The following is a 22,101-nucleotide window of genomic DNA, read 5'->3' on the forward strand; positions in this document are numbered from 1 at the left end:
GCTATGGCCGTCCTGAAGTTTTTGTAAATCTGTATATTTGTGTTGATTTAGTGTTAACATCTTTGTAAATCAGCGTTACCTGCATTATCTTCTTCTATAAAACTTACTATTGTTTGTGTTTATCTATGTTAATGTCGGTAAATTTGTGTTAATTTCGAATTACTATATGTTTATTTGTGTTCATCTCTGTAAATTTATTACAGAAATGCGGGCTGAATAAGAATGGGAGACTACGATGTGAAAGAGTAAAAATTGGAGCACGTTTATGGGGAGAGAGAGAGAGAGAGAGAGAGAGAGAGAGAGAATTAAGGAATGAATGGTCATTAAACGTGGCTATGGCTAACTCATTTAATGACTCATTTTTATTTTTTATTTTTAATTCTGAAATGTTTAATGAATAGTATTTTTGATATTTGATGCTCGTTAATTTTTGTTAATCGCTGTTTTATAGAATTAACAAAACTTTGGTCATTTAGCAAAAATTAAGTTTGCTATTGGCTAGTTAGCTTTAGATTTAGAGTGACTATGATGTGCATAGTACACGCTTTTCCCCTTACATATATATATAATGTATATATATATATATATGATAATTTGTGACAAAAATAATAATACTAAATTGGAGTATCAACTTTAACAATGATATTACTCGACGAGAATCCATATAATAATTTTCCAAGAGCGATTATTTGTCTCAAACCAAAAATTATTGTGGGATTTCTCCGATACTCAAACAAATTGCTACATAGAAAAGTTACAACTCAAACTGTTCATCCCTTCAAAGTAATGAAAGCCACTGCAAAAAGGGCCGAGGTCAGAATTGCTGAAAGAAGAATGGTTGTGGTATGAATTCCTCTCCTCTTACTTTGAAATATGATGGCTTCATAAATGGGATAGCAATTTACCACCGCGAATGTAGCCACAAGTAACTGCATGAAGTATTTCTCAAAACCGTTTTTGCTTCCCAATACATAGATTAGCCCCGAGACAAGAGCAACGATGTTGGTCATAGCAGCCATTGTGAATGCCACAAACAAGGGTGAATGAATCCCAAACTCAAATCTACCTTGTTCATATCTTCTACTTTCTTCCTCGTTGATCACTTTGCTAGTTAGATTGAAACCAAATTTGGAGATGCCTAAGGATTTCGTAAGGAACTCGATCAACCCGAACAAATAGCTTGAAAGGCTTCTTATCAACCACATTCTTTGATCGCTCCACCATTTTTGAGCAGTTCCTCCTTCCACCAAGTAGTCCAAAGCATCTTGTCCATAGGCTCCGAAGAAAAGGAACAAATATAATGTAAACCACGATTCTGAAACCTAGAGATACATATGGCATTTAAGGTGAGATTGGGATTGTTACGTAAGAGAATAGCATATCATTGTCATAGATTATGAGTTGATACTGCGTGAATACAAAATCTCACATGCATCAAGGGTCGAATGTATTATATAGTAATTCTATAAATTGAAATAATAATAAGGAAATAACTCTCTATATATGTGTAGTTTGTTATGCAAAAAGGAAAACACTTCGTGGAAATAAGATAGTGATCAGTTACTAAAAAAATATACCATATTCCTTAACGACTTATGGCGACATCTTTTTATTAGAAAACTTTATTTACATCAATATGATTGTAAAGAATGGAGAATAAATATAAGAAAATCAGCACCATTAGTAATCTTATTATCATCTTATGATCATCCACTAATCTTCTAGTCCTTAATTTTTTTTAAATGTCACAATTTGAACTGTAATTATAAGTTACGTCTATAATCAAATGCATCCCTTTATCAAAATTCTTATTTACAATCGTACCCCATGAATGCGTCCTACTTAAACTATTAATGGCATGTTTGATTTCAGCAAAAATTAAAAGTAAAAATACTCCAATAGTGTCTCATTTCCTCACTGAAAAGCGCTTAAAAATGGTGCGTTACCTTAGGGAAGACAGAGATTCCATTGACTAGAGCTAGCTGGGGAAGAAATGCGTAAATAGTAACGGGGAACGACAAAATGGGCCAGAATGCATAATGGGCATATGCGAGGCCCATGGGAAGGCCCATTGAACGGACCCCGAATGTTAAAGGGCAATACTTGGAGAAGGCCACTTGAAGTAGGCCCACACACCAGCGCTTGTTCTGGTTAAGAACGTCTACAAGGTTTGTTGGGGCATTCCCATAGAAGCCTGCCCTTTTTGGATTGCAGAAGATAGCTTTCCATCCCTCGCATTGTACACGATAACCTGTGAAATAGTCCTCCACTAATGATCCATATCTCACACCAATCTGTGCAAAATTTAAAAAAAAATAAATAAATAAATAAATCTCTCTCTTTTTTATATATCAAAAGAAAAGTATTCCAAATCATGCTTTAAGTTTTCTTACATTTATAAAATATATGGAATATTTTACCTAAATGTCAATAGTAAAATAATGAAGAAATATAGAATAATTCCACCAAATTTGATTCAGAGCATTTTATTACAATTTTATGATGATATTTTTCGTAAAAAAAAAAATCAAACATTAATAAAAAAATATTCAAAATAAAAATTTATGATATTCGTCTTTCAACCTTTAATTAATGGTGATATTATATAGTTGAAAATGCTCTGACATCAAACCTGATCACCCCACTGTGTTTGGCGTTCATAGTTGCCATTTACAACGTTGTGTGCCAACTCCATCACCTCAAGAGATTGAATGGGCTTTGTAACAACATAGTGTGGAGCTAACTCGGGCAACTCAGGTAGCACAAAAGATTTTGGTCCCCCAAAGAAAACCCTTCTGCTAAAGAAGCACCCCGTACCCACATAATTTGGGCCCATAAGCCCATCCATTCCCTCTGGATTTATCACAAACAGTCTCTTCAATTCGGAACCGTAGATATCATTTTTGTTGACACCTTTGAAGCGCTGAGGAAACTGAACATAGCCAACGCTTTGTTGTAATTTGGGGTCTGAGAAATAGCAAAGTGCTCTCAACGGCGTCTGGGGGTCGTTTGAAGACGTATCACAGTCCAGTGTGAGAATTATCGGTGCGTTTGTCATGGTTGCCGATATCCTAATCTTCAATACGTTCAACACATCAGAATACTAATATTAATACACAATACAATCTAAAAAAGAGACCCAACACTAACAAAGACCCATGATTTCCTCAAAAAACAAAAAAAAATAACAAAGACGCATAAAAAAATTTAAAAAAAAAAAAAAAAAGCCACATTGTTAGATACCCAACCAACAGGGACTTTATACTAATCACTATATATTCATTATGGAATCTGAGTGAAGCAAAGTAAAAATAATAATAATAATAATAATAATAATAATAATAACAATAATAATAATAAATAATATTGTAACCGACTAAGCCTATTCAAACCTAAAAATTTAGTTTTATCATACGTTTCAAATTATTATTTTTTTATTTCTAGCCATTCTACTTATGTGTCACAATGTTTATACCATTTTTACTCTTATTAATTAGTTAATATAATTTATTTTCGAAATTAATTAAATCTAATTTATTATTCAAAATTCCTAATTATTAGGATCTCAGTTCTCTCTCTCTCTCTCTCTCTCTCTCTCTCTCTCTCTATATATATATATATATTATATATATATATATATATCACTCTCTCGTCATATTTTTTAGCCATGGACAAATGTCAAAAACATAAAAAAGCGCAATTAATAATCGTATAATTGTTTATAGGTTTCTGCTTTAACTAATAGTCAGTAATAACTGTTAATAGGTTTCTATAAGAAACCTATTAACAGTTATTATCGACTATTAACTCCGATGTTGTTTTTTTAACCTCTGTTATGGCTAATAATCGTTAATATATGTTAATAACTTGCTGATTTGCAATTTTTTGGGTTTTATGCACAATTATTAACTGTTAATTATTGGTTATAAGCGATTGTGTTCATTGGTGATTGTTATTTCAGTATTCTAAATTATACAGTCAATTTTTGTTTTCTTTACTCTAACCATTAGAGCTAATGTGATGGATTTTTTATTATTTATTTATTGAAATGGTAATTAATTTGTTTGATTGCGTGTTTTAGGGAGTTGTCCCCATAATTGAGTGATATTAGGATTGCATGTATATCACATAAATTATTATTTTTTAAAAATAAAAACCGTGCTTATATGTTGGTATAATTGTGGGGGTAATTTTGTAACATTTAGGCAGTTGATAATAGCAAGTGGCTAATTTTCAAAAATTTATAAAACTTTGGCTAAATTGAAATTCAACGTATCAATATTTGGCTATTTTGCTAGAGTGCCCAAAATATAAACTCAAATAAGAGTTTGTATAAGAGTACCCCTAAACCTTAAACCCTAGTTGACACAACATTTTGTCAAATCCCACTGGGATTATTCAAGATTTAACCGAAAATTTGTTAAATTGATAACCAAATGGATCAAGAACCAAAAAATTATACATTATAATATATTGTAATATGATAAATAAATAAATATTATACATGATCCGAATATTTTATTTATTAAAGTATTTTGGAGATATTTAATTTCTTTGTTCTATTCATAGAATAAATATCTCATATTAAATAGAATAATATAAATCAAATCAGAAAAATGCATACTTTATTTGGATAAAGTTGAAAGCTATAAATATGGGACTTGAGGTAAGTGAAAAAAACGTCCAACATAGGGTTTTCACTTGGTGTGGTCGAATTTTTCTCTCTACCGGAATCGAGAAATTCGTCCATAGCACTTCCCAAAGAAAGAAAGAATTTTTCCGACACATTGTTGGAATAATTAGTGAGTGAATATTTAGCCCACATATTGGTCTTTATCCTTCCGGAGATTACATCTTGAAAGATTACGGTATTGATCAACCTGAGCAATAGAGGAATCGACGATATGAAAATGAGGATATGTAGCTGAACCGAAAGGTATGTAATCTGATGTCCTCTTATGGTATTGTGTTTGCCCAAATATTAGATCAGTTGTTGTTGAATAATTTTAGGCATACTGGTAATTATTATTTACCTTAAAGATTAGCGATTGTTCGCATTTTCTTCTATTTCGCATTTGTAATCATATCCTAGGGTTAAAAGATTGGTTATCCAAAACGAAGTATCGAAACGATGGTTCGTGTTCAATACACGGGAACCATATCTAACCTTTTATAGAAGTAATTTACCCAATATGAAGTATCGAACAGATCGTTCGTGTTCAATACATGTAAATCGTAACTAACCCTTTATGGAAGTAATTTACCCACCAACTGGCATTAGAGCGATTATGTATGTCTAATATCACCTTATTTCCCCGAAATTGGTATAAAACATAAGTTAAATTCTCGTAGTTTACCATTTGACTCAAGAATCATAATTTTCGTTTTTAAAGCATTTATCAAAATATTATAAGATATGTTTGATCATTCATCATTTTATTCAAAGTTAAAATTATTCAAGAACATGTTCGTAATAATTTATGATTCGTTCTAAAACCTAGATTCATTGGTTTGATGAAATATGTAGTATGTTCATAATATTCTATAATTGGCTATGAGAATATTTTATTTAGTTTCATCGTTTATTAACCAAAGATCTTATTTCATTTATTTTATGGTTTTAAATCCTAGTTTAAAGGGTAACAAATAAATTTGATTTGATTTTTTTAAAATTCTATTCTAAAGAAAATATTGTTTTTAAAATAAAAGGTTTTTCTAACATAAAAGATTTGAATTTTTAAAATAAATTATTCAAAGAATATAATTATGGTTACAACGAAATCCTACTAGGTTATAACCATATTCATAAGATTTTATTTTTGTTTATTTCCGGAATGCTTTTTCAAGCAATTAAATTTTTAAAATTGGTTTTCTGAAAAGTGGGTAACAAACTTTTTTAGGCTTAAAAGTGTATTTCAATTGAAAGAGAGCTTAAGGCCCACACTTAAATGGGGATGTGATGTTCACTTGGCCAAACCTCACGCGGGTCGGGCTTGCGAGACTCATTGGGCCTACTTCATAAAGATTTAAAATTTAATTATTTTTCTTATGAAATTTTATTTTATCTTATAGGCCAATTGTATTGAGCCTAACCCCTTGGAACAAATTGTATGTGTCCAATAGCCTATGATGAGATTTATTTAAAATAATAAATAAAGCATAGTTTTTTAATTAAAATAAGATCAAAGGGATTTTGACCTAAACTTTTTCAAAGTTAATTTTATTTTCAAATGTTTTTCCAAAAATAAATCAACGATCATTCTTTATGACAAACCATTGCTTGATTATTACTAGATATGTTGTTGTTGGATAAGTATGAGTATCTTGGTAATTATTGTTTACGTTAAGGATTAGCAATTGTTCGTATATTCTTCTATTCTGCATTTGTAAACATATTTTAGGGTTAAGAGATTCGTCACTCAATAAGAAGTATCAAAACAATCGTTCGTGTTCGATACATGGGAGCCGTAATTAACCCATACGAAGTAATTTCTCAACAACTGGTATCGGATCGATTATTCGTGTCTGATACCATCTTATCTCAATAATTGGTATCAGAGCGATTGTTCAAGTATGATATGAACTTATTTTTTGAACACGAAGAGATCAAGGGGGATGGGGACAAACCTAACAGTCAAAACCTCCAAGGAGCTTTAGAAGAGTGATATTAGGTGGCGACGAACCTGCCAGTGACTTCCTTCCTTGGGATTGACTGGCTTCACTCATTCTTGCTCTTTTTTTTTTCCTAAGTCACGTAATGAAATAGGAAAATAATTGGATTTTCCTCTTTATAAGATGAGGATTTTGAGGATTTTGAGAATATGGTTTCAACAAACTCCTAAACACCTTGAGAAGGCTAATAATATAGCATCTTGTAGAGCCTACAAATGTATATGAGTGAATATGTGAGAAAATGATGTTGAGAGTAAGATGTAGAGAAATACAACTTTTCTTTGTTGTTTTTGTGGTTCTTTTGAGAGAAATGTGGTAAAAATATGGATTTTTTTGTGGTGATGAGAGTAAGGTGTAGAGAAATATGGTAAAAGGTAAGAGATATGGGTTTAAGGTGATGGAAAAACATATGTGGTACTATTGATGTGATGGGAGAAGAATACGGTGCTCTTGAGGTGATGGAAAAGAGAGAGATGATGTGATGCTCTTGAAAATTGTGTTTTTGTATAGTGAAATGGATGAGAGGGAATTTGTGTAGAATTTTAGTGTAAAATTGTGCTATTTCCTTATGAGGTGAAGAAAAGAGGTTTTATAGAGTTCTTAGAGTGTTGGGTGTATTTGGATGAGTTATGGGACACATTTTGGGTGTTGGAGCCGAGAAAATGGGTTACAAATCATTTCTAGGCGCCTTGGCTCGATTTCGGCCCAGCAGATGAGTTGGTCGGTCCGACAAGGGGCCGAGGCTCCCAACTTGGCAGATGAGTTGGCTGGCCCGGCAAGAGGCTAACCGAGGCTCGGGACCCAACAGGTCAGTTGGCTGGCCCGAAAAAAGTGTTGGATGCGTCAAGGGCCTAACCCTATAGGATGGTCGGCCAGGGATGTTGATTGTTAGGAATATTACCCAGTAGAAGATTATTATTACTAAATAAGATAAGAAGTTACATTATTAGCATCATATGATTAGTGGGTGGAGGTCTGATAACATTTAGAATCAATAACAACTATCATCCATAGTCTCCGTATCAAACTGAATTGCATGTTGGGCATCCGAGATCGGACGGTGAACTAAAACTTGGTCGATGACTGATATGCGCCTGGAAAGCCTTATCTAAAGTTATATATGTGGAACATGAGTGAGGGTTGATCACTCAGTGGGAGCATTATACACTTGCAAAAGGTGTAAGACCTGGACATGCTTTAGTTTGGATAGATGCGTCATTTAATGACCATTACGATGCACTAGCCGAGGCCGCTTATGATGGTCACAATGACGCTTGATCTAATATCCTGAAGTAATCATGGACTTCTAGATCATGTTATTGGCTTCTTTGACTCACCACGTTAAAGGCTAGTAAGAAGCTGAAGTCGGGATATGATTGTCGAAGAAAGTGTTTTACAGATACGGAATACAGCCTTCCTGAAAGAAGGTAAATGTTCTCTCACCTAAGGGTTGATTCCAGAACCGATTGATTGTGCACACTTCCGAAGTTGTCTTACGTTCGATTGAATCATTCACTGGGGAAGCAACGATGCTTAGGGCTTATATGGGACGAGAAAGGTATAACGGAACAAATTGACCTATCTCGATACGGGCAGAATCTGGAGGGTCATAATCACGTACTGACTAAATCAGTGGACACTCATTACGATGCGTAAATATAATTCTAGTATTAAAGAAGAGTTCCGTCTTAGATTACACGGTGGAGCATTGAAAGAGGCTAGACACTTCGATTTGAAAATATAAAGGAATATTTTGTCTTTTATCGAGATTGTTAAGCTTCTACTACTAGGTCAATCGTCCCCGATGCGCCTTCGATAAAGGCGGATAAGAACGTTGATATAAATCTGTTTTTTTTATTATAATCTCACTTGCTGTAATAGTGATTGACAGCATTAATTCCAAAAATGGTATTTTGGGAATTCAATAAATATGTATGGCAATGATGTTTATTTGTTGCTAGATCAAGTAAATAAACTTTATATTTATTGTTGGACAAATAAATATGTGTTTTAAATGAGTTTAAAGCTATTGGGCCTTGAAAAAGCAAAACTTTGGGCCTCCCTACCTTGGTATAGGTGATTGTTGTACTGGTTGTAGAACCAGTATTTTTTCTGTTTTTCTGTTCCTAAATTAAAGGAGAAAATATAAGAAATATGATTGTTCTATATTCTCTCCTAATATTTAGTATATTAGGCTAAATATTAGGAGAATATTTAGGAGGATATATTTTCCAAAATTTTCTCAACAACAAATATTTTATAATGTTGTAGAAAATAAAATCCTAGATACTGATCTGATGGATGAGAGGAAAAATAGGATTCACTTGTTGAGATCCAAGGGTTGAGATTTAATCCACTAGTATGAACACAATAAAAAGAAATAATATTTTCTAGAATATTCTGGAATATTCTATAAGATACATTTTGAACTGCTATAAATAGAGGGCTGATGAGAAGCAAATTTTAACCTAATTTGATCACAAATTTTAACCTAATTTGATCACAAATTTTGTGGCCTCCTATGCCTAGGGTGTGCCGACTTTTGCTTCATCTCCCTCCCCTCGGAGGCTCTTCAATTCCATTCTTATAAATAAGAGAGAAAGCTTTAAGGAAGAGTCCTTGAAGGAAGAGTTCCAGATCTGATCGTGTGGAGGCTTGTACGTTCAAGACAAAGATGGATTGTGAAAGCTTTCGGTTCGTGAGCAAAAAACTGTACGTTTTCTTAAACTCGTCTTTCTCATCGGTTGCTTGACATATTGCTTGCTCTCATTAAATAACGTAGATCTAGATCTTGTATAAATAACCATGTTTTAATTAGCTCTTGCTAGCGTAATTTCATTGCTTCCGCTGCATCATGGTTGTTTTCTGGTGTCGTTTAATCGAGTGAACCACCAACATTGATTGCATCAATGCATCAAGGGCCCAATCTAATAGGATAGCCGATCTAGGATTAATTGAGTCAAGGGCCTAGCCCAACATGATGACTGGGCGAGGTGGTTGATTGCATCATATTCGTGGTTTTGTCTCGGGTTCCGTTCCACACGTGTTTTTTTTTTACTTTTTCCGAACTGACGCGTTAACAAGTACCACAAGGGATCAGAGGGACGAGAGCGAGGACCAAGAGAACGAGCATTAGGAGAGCTTGGAGACAAAATCATATACCTATTTTCTGAGCCGTGATTTCACTTAATCCATATGACTTTTATATAAGTTATTGTATTTATCGAACCATCATATTTTGTACGTTTGTATAGTATATGTAGCTTATACTCTCGTATTTAATTTGAATTATTTTTTTGAAATTTTTCATTTTAAATCTTTTTTACCTAATTGGAAAAAATATGTACAAATGCGACTAGACCCGTCTAATCACAGGAGAAGATAAAACACGCAGAAGACTTCACGGATTTGTTTCTTCTCCCGCCATTCGGTGGGAGTTTATAATTGTGTCCTCCAGTAGTCATGCTTGTTTGTCGCATCTTTACAAACAGACGTGACTTGTCACGTTTATTTCTTTTTAGACACAGATCAATATGTGTGATGCGTGTCGCGTCTAAAGTTGTGTATGCTAAGAGAACAAATGCAAGTTGTATCACGTCTAAAAGTTTACTTTATCCTTATGTTCTTGATAAACCATTCTCCTACGTAAGTTTGGAGCACTATACCGAGTTAAGGTTGCTTTACCCTCCTATCGGATCACCCACTTTCCCATGAACTTCAACACCCAACCCAACTCATTGTCCGATATGCTACTCTATACTCCATAATTCTTGCATTGCTCTTTTCACTACCTATCAAAACTTTCTGCACTAAAATAATAATAATATAGTAAATCTAGAAAACATGAAGAGGTATATACAGGGCCGGCCCAAACTCACCGGAAACTCTAGGCGATTCAATATTTTGGGGCCTTATAATACTACTAAAAATTTAAATTTTCAGGGGAAAAAATGTAAATTTTTTAGAAAATGGGCCAAAAGTGTAAATTTTTAAGGTAAAAAAATGTAAATTTTCTTAAAAATAGGCAAAAAGTATAAAATAATTTTTTTGGAGGCCCGACCCAATTGGGGGCTCAAGTCACAAGCCTTGTCCGTCTTAGGTCAGGGCCGGCCCTAACCCGTATATATACTCCTCAAACTATAAGAGTCTATTTCTCACTCAAATTTGGTGCAGCCCAAATTATAATTTCCGTTTAAAGTGTCTTTCTTATCGAACAAAATTCTTTTTATGATCGAAACAAGACATTCTAGAGATTACAAATTATGTTTTCCTAATTCAAACCAACCGAATTACAATTGAAAGTTTTCTTTTCATTTACTATATGTTGACATACAAAAACGGTACAACAATTGTCCTGCGAGGAACACTAGGGTCCGAGTAGGGAGCCCCGACCACACATAGGTTCCAGGTAGGATTTTCTCTATATACAGACGAATCTAGTACAAGAGAGCAGGGGTGACCGTGCTCTTGATGAGCTGCCTACGTACCCGCGTTTGCGGGATCAGGTCATGACGTAGTTCAAAAATGTGGATGAGGGTGCTTTTGGATAGGTGAGATTTCCGGCGTATACTCATCTCTCCCCTTTTCTTTGTTGATTCGCCTCCCTTTTATAGAGTTGAGTTTGGAGATAATGGGGAGTTCAAACCCATGATCTAGAAGTTACTTTGTAACTTCCCCATTATCCTTGTGAGTGGGTGGTTATCATGCATAACCGCTTGGTAGTTATTTTTATTAGAGTAACCATCGAGTACGCATTCTCAGGTGGTTTTAAATAATGATATGACCACATTTTCTTAGTCATCCGACGAGGGTCTGACCACATGCTCGGAGGGTCCGACCACATGGGTCCGAGCACAAGGGTCCGAGTACAAGGGTCCGAGCACGTTCTTGACCTTGCTAATTTTATGTGTAACATCAGCCTTCCAGTTTCTTATTATTTTGGTAAAAATAATAAGTAACTATATTGAACAATCCTCGATTTAATTATTCATGGAATGCTTTTCTTGGATTATTCCTCGTGATGTTCCGAGGTTGATTATTTGTCGGCTTAAAAGCCGAGATTCGATTGAGGTGTCTTTATGAATTTCTTTTATATTGTTCTCATACCTCTGACTACATCTTATGAAATTTTTTCTATATCGTTCTCATACCTCCGAGAACAAACTTGAAATTTCATTCGTGTGTGCTCATACCCTTTGAGCTAACACTTATTATTATTATGAAATTTCATTTAAGTCTTTTTGCTCTTGACTTAGGAGCAAAGACTACATTTTATGAAATTTCTTCTATGTTGTTCTCATACCTCCGAGAACAAACTTGAAATTTCATTCGTGTGTGCTCATACCCTTTGAGCTAACACTTATTATTTTTATGAAATTTCATTTTAAGTCTTTATGCTCTTGACTTATGAGCAAAGACTACATTTTATGAAATTTCTTCTATGTTGTTCTCATGCCTCCGAGAACAAACTTGAAATTTCATTTATGTGTGCTCATACCTTTTGAGCTAACACTTATTAATTTTATGAAATTTCATTTAAGTCTTTTTGCTCTTGACTTATGAGAAAAGACTACATTTTATGAAATTTCTTCTATGTTGTTCTCATGCCTCCGAGAACAAACTTGAAATTTCATTTATGTGTGCTCATACCCTTTGAGCTAACACTTATTATTTTTATGAAATTTCATTTAAGTCTTTTTGCTCTTGACTTATGAGCAAAGACTACATTTTATGAAATTTCTTCTATGTTGTTCTCATACCTCCGAGAACAAACTTGAAATTTCATTCGTATGTGCTCATACCCTTTGAGCTAACACTTATTATTTTTATGAAATTTCATTTTAAGTCTTTATGCTCTTGACTTATGAGCAAAGACTACATTTTATGAAATTTCTTCTATGTTGTTCTCATGCCTCCGAGAACAAACTTGAAATTTCATTCGTGTGTGCTCATACCCTTTGAGCTAACACTTTTTTATGAAATTTCATTTAAGTCTTTTTGCTCTTGACTTATGAGTAAAGACTACATTTTTTGAAATTTCTTCTATGTTGTTCTCATGCCTCCGAGAACAAACTTGAAATTTCATTCGTGTGTGCTCATACCCTTTGAGCTAACACTTATTATTTTTATGAAATTTCATTTAAGTCTTTTTGCTCTTGACTTATGAGCAAAGACTACATTTTATGAAATTTCTTCTATGTTGTTCTCATGCCTCCGAGAACAAACTTGAAAGTTCATTTATGTGTGCTCATACCCTTTGAACTAACACTTATTATTTTTATGAAATTTCATTTAAGTCTTTTTGCTCTTGACTTATGAGAAAAGACTACATTTTATGAAATTTCTTCTATGTTGTTCTCATGCCTCCGAGAACAAACTTGAAATTTCATTTATGTGTGCTCATACCCTTTGAGCTAACACTTATTATTTTTATGAAATTTCATTTAAGTCTTTTTGCTCTTGACTTATGAGCAAAGACTACATTTTATGAAATTTCTTCTATGTTGTTCTCATACCTCCGAGAACAAACTTGAAATTTCATTCGTGTGTGCTCATACCCTTTGAGCTAACACTTATTATTTTTATGAAATTTCATTTTAAGTCTTTATGCTCTTGACTTATGAGCAAAGACTACATTTTATGAAATTTCTTCTATGTTGTTCTCATGCCTCCGAGAACAAACTTGAAATTTCATTCGTGTGTGCTCATACCCTTTGAGCTAACACTTTTTTATGAAATTTCATTTAAGTCTTTTTGCTCTTGACTTATGAGTAAAGACTACATTTTTTGAAATTTCTTCTATGTTGTTCTCATGCCTCCGAGAACAAACTTGAAATTTCATTCGTGTGTGCTCATACCCTTTGAGCTAACACTTATTATTTTTATGAAATTTCATTTAAGTCTTTTTGCTCTTGACTTATGAGCAAAGACTACATTTTATGAAATTTCTTCTATGTTGTTCTCATGCCTCCGAGAACAAACTTGAAATTTCATTCGTGTGTGCTCATACCCTTGAGCTAACACTTATTATTTTTATGAAATTTCATTTAAGTCTTTTTGCTCTTGACTTATGAGCAAAGACTATATTTTATTAAATTTCTTCTATGTTGTTCTCATGCCTCCGAGAACAAACTTGAAATTTCATTTATGTGTGCTCATACCCTTTGAGCTAACACTTATTATTTTTATGAAATTTCATTTAAGTCTTTTTGCTCTTGACTTATGAGCAAAGACTACATTTTATGAAATTTCTTCTATGTTGTTCTCATGCCTCCGAGAACAAACTTGAAATTTCATTCGTGTGTGCTCATACCCTTTGAGCTAACACTTATTAATTTTATGAAATTTCATTTAAGTCTTTTTGCTCTTGACTTATGAGCAAAGACTACATTTTATGAAATTTCTTCTATGTTGTTCTCATGCCTCCGAGAACAAACTTGAAATTTCATTCGTGTGTGCTCATACCCTTGAGCTAACACTTATTATTTTTATGAAATTTCATTTAAGTCTTTTTGCTCTTGACTTATGAGCAAAGACTACATTTTATGAAATTTCTTCTATGTTGTTCTCATGCCTCCGAGAACAAACTTGAATGTTCATTTATGTGTGCTCATACCCTTTGAACTAACACTTATTATTTTTATGAAATTTCATTTAAGTCTTTTTGCTCTTGACTTATGAGAAAAGACTACATTTTATGAAATTTCTTCTATGTTGTTCTCATGCCTCCGAGAACAAACTTGAAATTTCATTTATGTGTGCTCATACCCTTTGAGCTAACACTTATTATTTTTATGAAATTTCATTTAAGTCTTTTTGCTCTTGACTTATGAGCAAAGACTACATTTTATGAAATTTCTTCTATGTTGTTCTCATACCTCCGAGAACAAACTTGAAATTTCATTCGTGTGTGCTCATACCCTTTGAGCTAACACTTATTATTTTTATGAAATTTCATTTTAAGTCTTTATGCTCTTGACTTATGAGCAAAGACTACATTTTATGAAATTTCATCTATGTTGTTCTCATGCCTCCGAGAACAAACTTGAAATTTCATTCGTGTGTGCTCATACCCTTTGAGCTAACACTTTTTTATGAAATTTCATTTAAGTCTTTTTGCTCTTGACTTATGAGTAAAGACTACATTTTTTGAAATTTCTTCTATGTTGTTCTCATGCCTCCGAGAACAAACTTGAAATTTCATTCGTGTGTGCTCATACCCTTTGAGCTAACACTTATTATTTTTATGAAATTTCATTTAAGTCTTTTTGCTCTTGACTTATGAGCAAAGACTACATTTTATGAAATTTCTTCTATGTTGTTCTCATGCCTCCGAGAACAAACTTGAAATTTCATTCGTGTGTGCTCATACCCTTGAGCTAACACTTATTATTTTTATGAAATTTCATTTAAGTCTTTTTGCTCTTGACTTATGAGCAAAGACTATATTTTATTAAATTTCTTCTATGTTGTTCTCATGCCTCCGAGAACAAACTTGAAATTTCATTTATGTGTGCTCATACCCTTTGAGCTAACACTTATTATTTTTATGAAATTTCATTTAAGTCTTTTTGCTCTTGACTTATGAGCAAAGACTACATTTTATGAAATTTCTTCTATGTTGTTCTCATGCCTCCGAGAACAAACTTGAAATTTCATTCGTGTGTGCTCATACCCTTTGAGCTAACACTTATTAATTTTATGAAATTTCATTTAAGTCTTTTTGCTCTTGACTTATGAGCAAAGACTACATTTTATGAAATTTCTTCTATGTTGTTCTCATGCCTCCGAGAACAAACTTGAAATTTCATTCGTGTGTGCTCATACCCTTGAGCTAACACTTATTATTTTTATGAAATTTCATTTAAGTCTTTTTGCTCTTGACTTATGAGCAAAGACTACATTTTATGAAATTTCTTCTATGTTGTTCTCATGCCTCCGAGAACAAACTTGAAATTTCATTTATGTGTGCTCATACTCTTTGAACTAACACTTATTATTTTTATGAAATTTCATTTAAGTCTTTTTGCTCTTGACTTATGAGCAAAGACTACATTTTATGAAATTTCTTCTATGTTGTTCTCATGCCTCCGAGAACAAACTTGAAATTTCATTCGTGTGTGCTCATACCCTTTGAGCTAACACTTATTAATTTTATGAAATTTCATTTAAGTCTTTTTGCTCTTGACTTATGAGCAAAGACTACATTTTATGAAATTTCTTCTATGTTGTTCTCATGTCTCCGAGAACAAACTTGAAATTTCATTCGTGTGTGCTCATACCCTTGAGCTAACACTTATTATTTTTATGAAATTTCATTTAAGTCTTTTTGCTCTTGACTTATGAGCAAAGACTACATTTTATGAAATTTCTTCTATGTTGTTCTCATGCCTCCGAGAACAAACTTGAAATTTCACTTATGTGTAATGGTCAGTTATGTAGGGTGATCAGTCCTACATCCTTGATAGATATTAAGTAACCGTTCCCTGAATTGTGCGTAATGGGTGGTTATTTCATCGAGTGTTTTGTTTTGGAATTTACACGTGTTTGATTTGTTTTGACTAGTCTTTGACCTATTATCTTCTCTTCTCTTCGAAGTTCTGATTGATAGGGCTCGTTCTTAACTTATGAACAGGTCGTTCCTTCTCAATAGTGAGCTCTCAGGCCTATTTTTCCTGAGCTCGGTGCTGGATTCCTTGCGTCTTCTCGGGATTCCGACCAGCCTACTCGGCTTAGACAAAATAATCCCGTAACAGTAGCCTTCCAGTTTCTTAGTATTTTAGTAAAAATGGTAAGGAACTATTTCAGTTTGATTTCGCTGCAACTCAACTGTGTTCATTTTTACCTTATTCATTCCTCGGATTCGGCCCGAGAAGTACTTTTGTTCATTATAGAACGTTTTATTTTCTTCCTCAACTTTAGGCCGAGAAGAGATTCGCTTGAATCTTTTAAAACAAATATTTTTGTTAACGGTGTCATTTTGCTTTTATCGAGAGTGAATCGTATCGAGAGTGACTCGTTGCGGTTCTTACCCGAAATTTCATTCGTGTATGCTCATACTTTTTGAGTTAACACTTATTATTTTTATGAAATTTCATTTAGGTCCGTGCTCTTGACTTATGAGCAAAGACTGAGATTTTAGGAAATTTCTTTTATGTTGTTCTCATACCGAGCCGAGTAGAAGGTACCGAGGCCGAGAACAAACTTGAAATTTCTTTTTATTTTGTTCTTATACCGAGCCGAGTAGAAGGTACCGAGGCCGAGTTGAAGGTACCGAGGCCGAGAACAAACTTGAAATTTTATTAATGTCTTTTTGCTCTTAACTTATGAGCAAAGACTATGATTTTAGAAAAATTTCTTTTTATTTTGTTCTCATACCGAGCCGAGTAGAAGGTACCGAGACCGAGTAGAAGGTATCGAGGCCGAGAACAAACTTGTAATTTTATTAATGTCTTTTTGCTCTTAACTTATGAGCAAAGACTATGATTTTAGAAAATTTCTTTTTATTTTGTTCTCTTACCGAGCCGAGTAGAAGGTACCGAGGCCGAGAACAAACTTGAAATTTTATTAATGTCTTTTTGCTCTTAACTTATGAGCAAAGACTATGATTTTAGAAAATTTCTTTTTATTTTGTTCTCATACCGAGCCGAGTAGAAGGTACCGAGGCCGAGAACAAACTTGAAATTTCTTTTTGCTCTTAACTTATGAGCAACGACTATTATTTTAGAAACTTTCTTTTATTTTGTTCTCATACCGAGCCGAGTAGAATGTACCGAGGCCGAGAACAAACTTGAAATTTTATTAATGTCTTTTTGCTCTTAACTTATGAGCAAAGACTATGACTTTTGAAAATTTCTTTAATGTTGTTCTCATACCGAGCCGAGTAGAAGGTACCGAGGCCGAGAACAAACTTGAAATTTCATTTAGCGAGATCTATCCCGTCCATACGTACAAGTTATAGAAACATATATCTAGACTATTGTAAATTAATGAAAATATATTTAAAATAGTACCTTTTTATGCGTTTTTCGTGGGTTAGAGCATGTGCTCGGACCCTCTTCTCGACATCCATATCCATGCTCCTTATTTTTATAAGTTGCATGTGTTTTGATGTTATGGCCATCTAGCCATTTTAATGTGCCAGATGCCCTTAAATTATGCTATATTAAAGCCTTCCAGCCTTTCGGTGCGTGTTAGGCATTTTTTGTTTTTTCTAGTCATCCAAGCATCTAGACGTGCTAGAAACCATTTTTTGTCGTTTTCGACGGAGAGACAATGTTTCGACGGACCCTAATGTTCTCGATGATTTTTCACGAAGAGATGTTGATCTAAACACGGTCTACGATGTTCAAAACGTACTTGCCTTTAATCTCAACGATATCCACTCCTTCTAGCGCCAAAATGTTGACATACAAAAATGGTACAACGATTGTCCTGCGAGGAACACTAGGGTCCGAGTAGGGAGCCCCGACCACACATAGGTTCCAGGTAGGATTTTCTCTATATACAGACGAATCTAGTACAAGAGAGCAGGGGTGACCGTGCTCTTGATGAGCTGCCTACGTACCCGCGTTTGCGGGATCAGGTCATGACGTAGTTCAAGAATGTGGATGAGGGTGCTTTTGGATAGGTGAGATTTCCGGCGTATACTCATCTCTCCCCTTTTCTTTGTTGATTCGCCTCCCTTTTATAGAGTTGAGTTTGGAGATAATGGGGAGTTCAAACCCATGATCTAGAAGTTACTTTGTAACTTCCCCATTATCCTTGTGAGTGGGTGGTTATCATGCATAACCGCTTGGTAGTTATTTTTATTAGAGTAACCATCGAGTACGCGTTCTCAGGTGGTTTTAAATAATGATATGGCCACATTTTCTTAGTCTTCCGACGAGGGTCTGACCACATGCTCGGAGGGTCCGACCACATGGGTCCGAGCACAAGGGTCCGAGTACAAGAGTCCGAGCACGTTCTTGACCTTGCTAATTTTATGTGTAACACTATATATGCCAGAAAAATTAGGAAAACATTATTGACAAGTATGTTATTGCATAGATTGCGATTTCAAATCTTAAATTCAATTCAGCGAACAAAATTAAAATATGTTTAATAAGAAGTACTGCACTTACTAGGGCATTCAAGGCACCAGCTTTAAAATGGTGAATTGTAGACTTTCTTTTCTCTCTAGAGACGTATATGAGGTTGGGCATGACATGACCCATGACATCCTTATCTTCGCTATTATCCAAGATTACCTAAGAATAATAATTGTTGTATCAATGGAAACTCCAACATTAATATTTAATATATATGTATATGTTGTATTAATTATGTAATGAGACATTAACGTGGAGAATTAATGATGCATGTGATAGATGATCATATGAAACCTGGATGACCGTTGGATGATCTTGCCGTGTAAATCCATTCGTCCATTTGCTGAACGCCCGCCTCTCCTTATCACCACTGATGTACACATCGTCGACTATTCCTCTCTTCACCACGTTCTCTATCTTTACTTTCATGTTTTTGTACAAGCTCTACGGATACATAAATCAGTTCTTAGATTAAATTAGCCACATGAAAATAACAGGTTTCCTTTCTACACCGAAAAATTCAACACTAATTAGATCACTTCAACACTAGTTTGTATACACGAAGTTTAATAATTAAGATTGATCCGTTTTGTCCCTTTGATTTTCCAAAAAAGACAAATATAACTTAATATATACTTTTTGTTAGCTGTGGCTACTTCATATGAAAATATCTTATTTTAAGAGGGATTCGAGCTGGTCTATCTAAGCAACAGTTTTGGTTTTTCAAAAAGGAAAAAAAAAATTTAATGTCATTTATTATTTGAAACATTTTTTATACTAGCTACTTCATAAAAAGATAATGTGCTGGTTGTTGTTGCCGTAAATTTCAGAAAGTTCCATCAAGTAGAGGGATGCTACAGCCTGCGAATTATGGTATATCCAATATCTAGCTATGCCACAGCTATTCAGCCTGCGAATTATTATATCTGTTACATGGCATATATCATCGGAGTTATTATTCATTTTTTTAATGAATAATTTTCTCTAACTTCATTTATTATCTTCATTTTTTTTAATATTATTTAGTCCAATTCACTATCTTTTAAAGAAACGAGTAGCACATTAAAAAAAAAAAAAAAAAAAAAAAGCCCCCGACTAGACTTAATAAAATCAAGAAAAATCACATAAGCATTTAAAAAAAAATGTTTGATTTTGTGTAATAACATATTATAAACATTCTCGAATTCAAACTTATAAAACACCAATTATTCTACATAAATATATATATATATATATATATATATATATATATATATATATATATATATATATATGATCAACATCAGCAATAGTATCATTCATTTAGGTTTTTTAGAATTATTAAAATGTCTTACATCGGTCGGCTAAATATATGAGCAGTATACTCTTTATAAATTTGTGCCATCTATTCAGTTTTGAGCTAATTTTTTTAGTGTGAGTTAGACTCACGCTTCTAATCAGAATCTAATATGAGAATAGAGAACCAACCAACTAATTTTGTTTGAAAGCATGACAAAGAAAAGAACTTTAATTTATTGTTCGATGCATGCTCTTTACTTTTTAATCCAAAATATATTGCTACTACATTCGATGTAATTTTCTCTTTCTTCCTCGCATGTATTATGTTTTTAATTTTTTGGTATCATAATACGAAGATAATCTGGTTGGTTGTCTAAACATATGTACTTCTTATCACCTTTAAAATCAAAGCAGTGCCAGTGAATAAATAGTTCTCTTCTTCGGAAGGCAGTGAGCAATCACGTCTGATGCTTTTAGACATCGTTGTTACTATTTTTTTTCTCAAAAGATTAGTTGTCTTTTAGATTATTTCATGTTCTTTTTATAAAAAAAAAAAAAAAAAAAAAAAAAAAAAAAAAAAAAAAAAAACAGTATCAACATTGTAATGTTGAAATATATCTCCACATTGAATTTTGTATCCGCTTTCTAAAATTATCAATAATACATAATTTTCGTTCTAAAAAAATAATAAGACACAATTCCAATATAAAGAAAAACTTAGTAATAAGTTGAACAAGCCAACAAGAGGAAGAAGAAATAATGAAATTAAATAAGAGTATATGCTTTTTGGAAGGAAAAAGAAGATAAATGAAGACAAAATAATTTTACTTGTAGAATTTTACTGCTTTGCATTTTAAATTGTTTTATACAGAAGGAACAAACCGAGGAGAACTGACAAGAAAAATGGTGAACATCTCATTTAGCATTTATTGAAACTCAATCTTTTAATATTCTCAATAGTAATCTAAATTAATGTCTATGTCATCAAGGATCGTTACGTCAATACGTAAGATTAACATAAAAAAAAACTCAAGATAGTTCGCATTTTTATATTTTTAAAGATTTATTTTATAAAGTAACCAATTCAAGTTAAGTATTTAGCAAAATAGTCAAAGTTTCATAAGTTGGTGTATTCTAGCCACTTATAATGTAAAAATATTAATATACTCTTAATTAATCTAAGTGTCTAATTTTTTTTTATCTATTAGAGTTTCTTTATATACCAAATAGGTTCAAAAATTTTAATCGTCCCTTTAAAATATTTAATCCTCCACCTAAACTAGCAACAAATGTTTGAAGTCTAGTCATATGCAACGAGAAATCAACAAAGTGTCAAATTATAATAATGTATTCAAAAATTTAAATGCACTCTTCGATGAACTAGAAAAAAAACGAAGACAGTGATGGTGGTGGTGGTGGTGATGACGATCGATGAAGATATTGGGCACAAAGATCGACGGCAACGATCTAGAGACCGCCAAGCCCGGACACTGCCAAGTCCTAGCCCACTCACGATGATTCCAGCTAAAAATTAGAGTTTCGCGTCAGAGAAGAAGATGAGGCATAAAGCTTCCGTTGAATGATGAGGAGATGGAGGAGTCGCGACCGACGACGGTGAAGACTCCGACGACGGCGGAGACGAGATCGAGGTTGATGAACACAAGCTTCTTCATTCGGTTACCGATGATTCGATTTTTTATCTCGCGAAGAGCTTTGACCTTCACATCAAAGTCCGGCGAGACGAAGCGTGGAAGGAGGTCGCAGCGAAGTAGAGCGGCGGAGATACTCACAGGAAAAATCGAGGGAGAAGCTGAGGTTATGGCAATCTCGACGGGGTCAAAGTCGATAGACTTATGTCATACGAAAAAGAAGATGCAGAGCGAACGTCGCGCAATAGTATTTTTTGGAGTTTGAAAATTTTGGTTATTTTATCTTAATTTTGAAAAATTAGACTATTTTATTAAACTCAAATTTTAAAATGTCTAAATAGCCACATGATTTTTTTTTTAATGTTATTAGTTTGTTGCATCGTAAAATATGATTAATAAATATAAATAATCAA

At 33.5% G+C, this 22,101-nt stretch overlaps 1 protein-coding gene across 1 annotated transcript in view; it reads right to left on the minus strand.

Annotated features, from left to right (window-relative positions):
• Positions 1 to 607: 607 nt before the first annotated feature.
• The window catches only part of LOC149404255 (cellulose synthase-like protein G3), a 34,285-nt gene continuing 12,791 nt past the window's right edge, over positions 608 to 22,101 (minus strand). The window contains exons 2-6 of the mRNA XM_089602687.1: positions 19,056 to 19,205; positions 18,795 to 18,920; positions 2,633 to 3,076; positions 1,947 to 2,294; positions 608 to 1,322 (exon numbers count right to left, since the gene is read on the minus strand). Coding sequence (XP_089458813.1) covers positions 771 to 1,322; positions 1,947 to 2,294; positions 2,633 to 3,076; positions 18,795 to 18,920; positions 19,056 to 19,205 — 1,620 coding nt within the window. The 3' untranslated portion in view covers positions 608 to 770. The remainder of the gene's footprint in view (positions 1,323 to 1,946; positions 2,295 to 2,632; positions 3,077 to 18,794; positions 18,921 to 19,055; positions 19,206 to 22,101) is intronic.

The sequence above is a fragment of the Urtica dioica genome, chromosome 2 (assembly GCF_054948205.1).
Source record: "Urtica dioica subsp. dioica isolate 48M chromosome 2, U.dioica_male_clone48M_v1_H2, whole genome shotgun sequence".
NCBI classification, from domain to species: Eukaryota; Viridiplantae; Streptophyta; class Magnoliopsida; order Rosales; family Urticaceae; genus Urtica; species Urtica dioica.